Source organism: Phyllopteryx taeniolatus, chromosome 18, assembly GCF_024500385.1.
Source record: "Phyllopteryx taeniolatus isolate TA_2022b chromosome 18, UOR_Ptae_1.2, whole genome shotgun sequence".
NCBI lineage: Eukaryota > Metazoa > Chordata > Actinopteri > Syngnathiformes > Syngnathidae > Phyllopteryx > Phyllopteryx taeniolatus.
The window spans coordinates 15,063,887-15,070,800 of record NC_084519.1 but is presented as its reverse complement, the minus strand read 5'-3'; the positions used below and the strand labels follow the sequence as shown (position 1 = coordinate 15,070,800).

Genomic DNA, 6,914 nt, shown 5'->3' with positions numbered 1-6,914 from the left:
TGAGTGTTTTTGTTTTGTTTTTATTGTGTCCATTCGATATACAACAACATGGAGACAAAAAGGGAGGAGTAATTATTCTCAAATCTGCACACCACATTCTAAACAAAAAGGAAGTGATGCTTGCGCCGCTCGCTGGTAGAAAACAGGAAACGTGTCTAAAAGATTTCAGAACCACTTAAAAGAATCGCACCTCTTTGTCCAAACGTCTACGAGAGTATAGGTGGTTATTGTTTTCTTGTGCTGACAAGATGACGACGAAGGAGTTAGTGTAACATAGAGCTTGCTGGTGTACAATATGCACACCGGAATGGTAAATAAAAGCCATGTGACTATATGAAAACCACTCTGGTAAAAACAAGTCTTTTGCGCACGGAGAGAGGGGGGGGGGCTCCATTTTTCCCCATTTGAAATGGCAGGAGAGGGGGGAGAAAAAAAAAAGTGGTCAGTGTTTTTTGTTGTTTTTTTTTCTTTGCGGCGCATTGGGGCAGAAGAGGAAGGGGAGACGTCTCATTGGTTGTTCTTGGCTTTGGCGTGTGTGAGGATGTGCGACTTGAGGTTGGTGGACTGCGCAAACTTCTTATTGCAGCCGTCGAAGGGGCACACGTACGGACGGTCGCCCGTGTGGATGCGTACGTGGGTGCGCAGGTTGAAGTCCAGAGAGAAGCGCTTGCCGCAGCCTTCGAAGGTGCACTGGGACAGACACAAAGACACGCGCAGCTATTTTAACATTTCAGATGTACATGTGGGCTGGAAAGCAAAGCGTGCAGAGTCTCTGTCGCCATGATTTTGTCACGTGTAACTTTTTGTAATGCAATTTGTAACAAATTATTCTTTATAACTTATTTTGTTTTTTATTTTTTTAAACGTATTTTTTTGTAATGCCTTTTTGGTAACATTATAACGTTAATTTGCAACTGTTGTTTTTGTAAGATACATTTTTTTTTGTAATGTGTTATTTTGGTTAGGCTTTACACGATCAGGATTTTTGGGGCCGATCAGCGAGTTTAAAAAAACGATAACCGATCCGATCATAAGATAGAGCAATGTGTCTATTTAAATAACCTGTTCATTTACTGTATATACTTGTGTACTTCACTCTTTCACTGCCAGCCTTCCCGGTTAACATGGATATTTGACTTCTAAAGCCGTCAATGGCAGTGAACGAATTAATTGCTCAAAAAATTACATTTACAATAAACAATGTATCTTTATGCCAGTGAGGCATAGTGACAGACAGAACAAATGAATGGTCTTCAATTAGATGGCAGGAAGTACATACAGAAATTAATGTATCCACTTTTTCTGAGATTTTTGTTTGTTCGTGTGCCGAGAGATTTTTCAATTGTAAAATATGTTCCTTGTATCCATAAAGGTTGGAAATCAGTGCTCTACTCAGATTGCGTATTGTATGCAGTCAGGTCAAACCAATATTACAACATGACAGTAATAATGGGTGCTAACTTACTGTAATGAAATTACTTTATTGTAATTAAAGTACTTCACCCACACCGAAACTTTAGAGCATGATTCGACAGAACGCCGGCGTGTTTACATACAACCGTTAGTGCTAGCGCTAGCTTGCGAGGGTACATAACGTTTTTGTTGCCTGCTTGTGAGCTGTATCGTATTAAAAGTACGTGAACATAACTCAAGCAAGCCTTAAACGAACGTCCTCTCCTGTCCTGAGCACCGGTGACCACCAACACACATTTTCCCCCATTTTGTTCTTATAATACAGTCGGCGTGATCCACTCTTCTTGTCGTCGCCACGGTAACGAGTGTATCCGGTTGGATTTGAGTTGACAAGATAAAGCCCAATGATCATAAAAAAACGGGATGCAAACATTGCATCTGTAAAACTGACATCTATATTGCCGTCTGACGAGAAAGTACACCACACAATTACAAAACAAAAAACATGGCTGACAAGTGCAATTAGGTAATACATATTTGTTTGTCTTTTTAGAAGCCACCATAATATAAATCATCCGGCATCAAACATTTCTAGCAAAGACGAAAACGTGGATTAAACATGAAATTACACTTTCACTGCAGTAGAGGGAGCACTAGAGTGCAAAAAGGGGCACACACAGGGACTTCGCAACCATCCCACTTGTCAAAATGATGTAAAATCTTATGGAAAATTTAATTAGCTGCGAAAGAATAGCACTTTACCGGGGTTAACGCTGTGTTAAAAGGTTTTTTTTTCCCCGTACAAAATCTTAAAAGGATTTATTCATTTGAGGCTCCCATTTATTGATTAAAAAAAGACTGCCTTTAAATGTCACCTTTGTGACCCATCCATCGTTCATCCACTTGAACGGCCCATTAACCCTTGAAACCACAACCACAAACGGAGCCATTAAATCCCCTCTCCCTCGCGCGTTACATCAAGAAGCCTGATAACGGCTAATTCACAGACTTGAAGTGTGGCTCCAACCCTGTAATTGTCTCTCTTTTTTGTTTTTTAAATTTTCAACGTGGTTTTTAAAAGCCCACCTGGAAGGGCTTCTCGCCCGTGTGGACGAGCTGGTGCCGCTTGAGCTTGGAGCTCTCCACGAAGGCCTTGCCGCACTCGGCGCAGACGTGGACGCGTGGCCCGTGGGTGTGCAGGTGCTTCCTCATGGCCGAGTTGTCCCTGAACATCTTTGTGCATCCCTGGCGAGGAAAACGAGCGCACACCTGGTGTTAGCGGGGAGGGGGACTGCGAAGATGGCGAGCACCAAAATAGAATACGTGGGTGTCGTCTTCAGCGCTTAATCACATGCTTTCACATCTATTTCATCACGTCAGACACACTAAATTATACACATAAGACGCTTCATTAGGAAAGTGACTGACTACTTAACAAGATGAGCGGAGGTTTTGTTAACATGCAGCAGACAGCGCTGCATAATTTGCATCAATAATGCAATTTTGATCAATAATATTTACAAAAAATTATTTGGACAAATTTTTTAAAATTATTCATGGACTTCCCATACATCATCAAAAAAGCAATTTGTATCTGGTATTTTCAAATATACCCGAACCTTTCAAATGTATTTAAATATGATATTACCTACCTATCTGTATATTGACCTATTTTGAACACCCGCGCTAAATATATTTATTATTTATATTAATTTGACTATCGAAATTAAAAAAATAAAAGAATGGATACATATTTTTACACCATTGATGGATCGATTCATCTCTCAGTGTGTTTTGACATGCTAAATCAAGTCATGTTTTGTGTTTTTTAATGTATTTAACCTCTCTCTATATATATAAATATAAACGTTTAAATTATTTGTACGATTAACCGATGTTCACAATTAGTTTTGAACAACCATTCTTAAGGTCATTATTTTTTTTCAATTTGACATTTTTCAAATATATCTAACTGATTATTCAAATAGGAAACATTTTAATATTTTAAAAACCTTTTTCCACAAACCATTGTACGTACATTTAATCGATGCTCCAGATTAATTTCGCACTTACGGTAAATAAGGCAGTTCTTGTTCTTGTATTTACCATCTTATTCAAATGCATAAAATAACAGAATTTTGCATAGTGGTTTGGTTCCACTGTATGTTTAAATCATTAAAACTCACGTTTTCGCCATCCTTCGTACCTCACTAGGCTCGCGCGTGTGCTGGAGCCAATCACAGCTGACTTTGGGCGATAGATACACCCTGAACTGGTCGCCAGCCAATCGCAAGGCACATATTGACAAACAACTTTTCGCACTCACATTGACACGGACAATTTGGAGTCTTCAAGCGACCTACCGTGCGTGTTTTTAGAATGTGGAAGGAAACCGGAGTATCCGGACAAAAACCACACATGCACGGGGAGAACGTGCAAACTTCACACAGGCGAGGCCGCAGCCCGGCTTTGAACCCACGACCTCAGAACTGTGATGTGCTATTTGCCTTCGTTCTTATTTTTACAATCAAACTCACTTTATGAGGGCAAGCTATCGTCCGGGGAGCGTCGTCCTCTTTGATTTTCCTGGGTTTCATCCTGTTTAAAGACCCAAAAAAAAAAATGTTTTTTTTTAAAATACTAACATCAGATAAGGCTTAATCGTACATTTGCTGCATAAAGGAAGATTTTTATTTTTTTGAATAACTCCTTATACAAGAACTTCGCACCTGGCAAACTCAGCCAGTTGCTTGGGATCGGAGAGGTCAATGCCCGGGATGCCGCCTGGGGGCAGCTTCTTGCCCGTCATGTACTCCGAGTAGTCGGGCGGCGAGTTCTCGCCCACGATCTGCTCCTCCACCACCGACTCGTGGTCAATGTCTTCATGGTCGTCTATGAATACATTACAGAACTGAACCGAACACACAATGCCATTTCCTCGGAGGCAGCCTGCGGGAAGCTGCTTCACTTTAACTGTATTAGTAACAAAAATTACATTATTTTGTGTATTTAAAGTATGTGAAATAGATTTTCATAATAGTATAAGTTAATAAGCAGTGACACCATAACGCAGGGTTGGGCAAACTTTGGTACCCATGAGCCACATTCGATTATTGAAACGGGAGATTGGACCAGGAGTTAGGATAAAGTTAAAAGTGTACGTAAACTAAAGCTTTTGCATGTAACTTTTGTCACCCCCAAAGCTGGAATTAAAACAGCAGGGCTTTCACTTTGAAACATCTTTTGTATTATTATATCATATAACAATATTTTGTGACATTTTTGTTAGGTGGTGTACCGTAAGATATATCTAATGTAAAAGGGGTGTGACCTGGCTAATAAGGGTTTGGAAACACTGCAGTAGAGGACGAAAAATAGCCAAAGTAACCCCTTAAATTTGTACTTATGTCTAAGATAGACGTTTTTTTCCCCCCTCTATGAAAGCAATAAACCAACTAAGAGAATAATAACGTGTGTGACGAATTTGTTGCGGTACACAAGGCTAGGCTAACTGAGGCCTGCTCTTTTCTTCCAAGCGGCTAACAGCTAACCGCTCTTTGAAGTTAACTAAGAGCTAACGGAAAACATATATTTTTAAATGTCCCAAAAAAAGCGATGGAGTCAACTAATACACCACTCGTGTGTTAAGATCAGCGCTGTGAGGCGTTGTGGGCTGTATTCAACCGAAACCCGGGCATTATGTGTCATATTCTCCGTGTTTGGTGGAGCGCCCCAACACCGTAGCGCCATGTTGTCTGGGCCCGCCGCGGTCGCCATCTTTTCGGGGGGCCGCCGCCATACTTCTCAGGACTCGGGGAATATGGCGGCGCCCAGTAACACCTAAAACATGGCTTCCCGTCAAAACAAAAACATTTGCTCGAGGTTTCCGCGTCGAACCAAAAAGCCTCGTGCGGCACCGCAACGGGGCCGGAACACTCCAGGAACTAGTCTGGTGCAGCAAGCAAGACAACGCCCTAGCAAAGAAGGCCTCGTCGTGTAGCCAAGAAGTGACAGCCGTAGCGGGGCTAACTAACTACCGCGACTTACCCGACGCCCACATCGTCACGGAGAATTCCCCCTCCAGAGTTTTTATCTGCACTTGCTTCTGTTCCCATTTCCTCGCTCCGGCCTCCGAGCCGCTCATATAGCGCTTTTTGCCCGCTTTCTTTCCGCCTGAGCCGCCGCCTCGTTTCACCCGACCCATGGAGCTCTTTCCGGCGACAGTCACCAACGTCTGCTCGATGTACTCGTCCTCCACCCCGGGGGCCGGCACCGGGATGAGGATCTGGTCCTCGAAGCCCCCGCCGCCGTCATCTGTGTGCAGGTCGGAATCATCCCCGCCGACCACCTCCTCGCGAGTCTGGACTAGGATAACCTCTGGATGGTGGTGGTGGTGATGGTGGTACTGGTGGTGGTGGTGGATGGATCCCGGGTCGTCGTCCAGAGGCTGGAGCGCGATCATGGGCTGCACGTCGTCGTCGTCGTCCTCGTCGTCGTCGTCGTCGCCGCCGACCACCGTGGTCTCGATGGTCTCCACCGGGATGGTCTCCACTTCTATCTCGTGGAGCTCCACGATCTCGGCCGGCATCTCCGAGCCGTCCGACCCGATGTACAGGGTTTCTCCGGTTGCCATGTCGAAGTCCTCCAGCTTGCCTGTCTCATTCACGCCGCGTTTATGCACCTGTTTTCGGGCTTTCGGAACCCGCCGCGTTTACTCTCTCACGCCCCCCCCCCAGCTCCGGATCTCGCTCTGGCCGACTTCGCTGCCTCTTCTTCGGCTCCAACTCTCGCCACTCTTCCGTCCCGCGCCAGATCTCGCCGCCGCTTTGCACCTACGTAGGGAAACATCGCGATACTTGGATAGTGAGGCGGACGTTGCCGCGGAACTTTTTTTTTTTTGCATTTTGGACAAAAAAAAACCCCAACAACACTCATATTGAGAGGAAAAAAGGACAAAATTATCAGTGAATTTATATATTTACTTATATACGTAGGGAAACACTATTTGACTTTGACTATTTGAAGACATATATAGCAAGGCTGACGAGGCCTTGGAACATTGTTTTTTTTTTTTTACCCCAAAAGTAGTTTTTTTATTCCTGAATTTATATATTTATTTATATGCATAGCACATGATTCTGAGCCCACATACAGCACCTTCATGGAGGGCCCCCTTGGGCTGTGTCTTTGCTGCCCCCCCCCCCCCCTTAAATGCTCAGGGACAACCGTTGTCCCCTTTCCCCCCCGTTGGCCGCCCCTGCACAGGGAAACATTGTAAGACTTTAATAGCAAGAAGGATGTTGCCTGGAACATTAAAAAAAAAAAAAAAACCTCATATTGAACACTCATATGCCATCTTTTTTTGGAACTATCCAGTCATGTGAGTATTTATTTACATCTCTGTATGGGACCCATATCCAAAAATAGTACACTTTGGGTTGGCATCATCAAGGAAATAAAATAAATTCTGTATATATGAGACACACAAAAAAGAGTCAGTC

General features: G+C 43.5%; 1 protein-coding gene across 2 annotated transcripts; it reads right to left on the bottom strand.

Annotated features, from left to right (window-relative positions):
• Positions 1-6,225, bottom strand: yy1b (YY1 transcription factor b). Of its 2 annotated transcripts, none has more exons than XM_061753142.1 (5): positions 5,461-6,225; positions 4,143-4,305; positions 3,951-4,011; positions 2,500-2,658; positions 1-690 (listed from the first exon to the last, which is right to left on the bottom strand). In XM_061753142.1, the coding sequence occupies exons 1-5, from the start codon at positions 6,044-6,046 to the stop codon at positions 508-510; spliced, it is 1,152 nt and encodes a 383-aa protein (XP_061609126.1). In that variant the 5' UTR covers positions 6,047-6,225; the 3' UTR covers positions 1-507. The 2 variants fall into 2 exon arrangements, with proteins under 2 accessions (XP_061609126.1, XP_061609127.1); XM_061753143.1 differs by having other exon boundaries at positions 4,143-4,293; positions 5,461-6,224.
• Positions 6,226-6,914: the final 689 nt, after the last annotated feature.

Bases quoted from the DNA above. Each gene is read 5' to 3' on its own strand.
- yy1b (XM_061753142.1), bottom strand. From the start codon at position 6,046: ATGGCAACCGGAGAAACCCTGTACATCGGGTCGGACGGCTCGGAGATG. The intron at 4,012-4,142 runs GTGCGAAGTTCT...GTCTTTAAACAG, and splicing joins CAACTGGCTGAGTTTGCCAG to GATGAAACCCAGGAAAATCA. The intron at 2,659-3,950 runs GTGAGTTTGATT...TTTCCTCGCCAG, and splicing joins CGATAGCTTGCCCTCATAAA to GGATGCACAAAGATGTTCAG.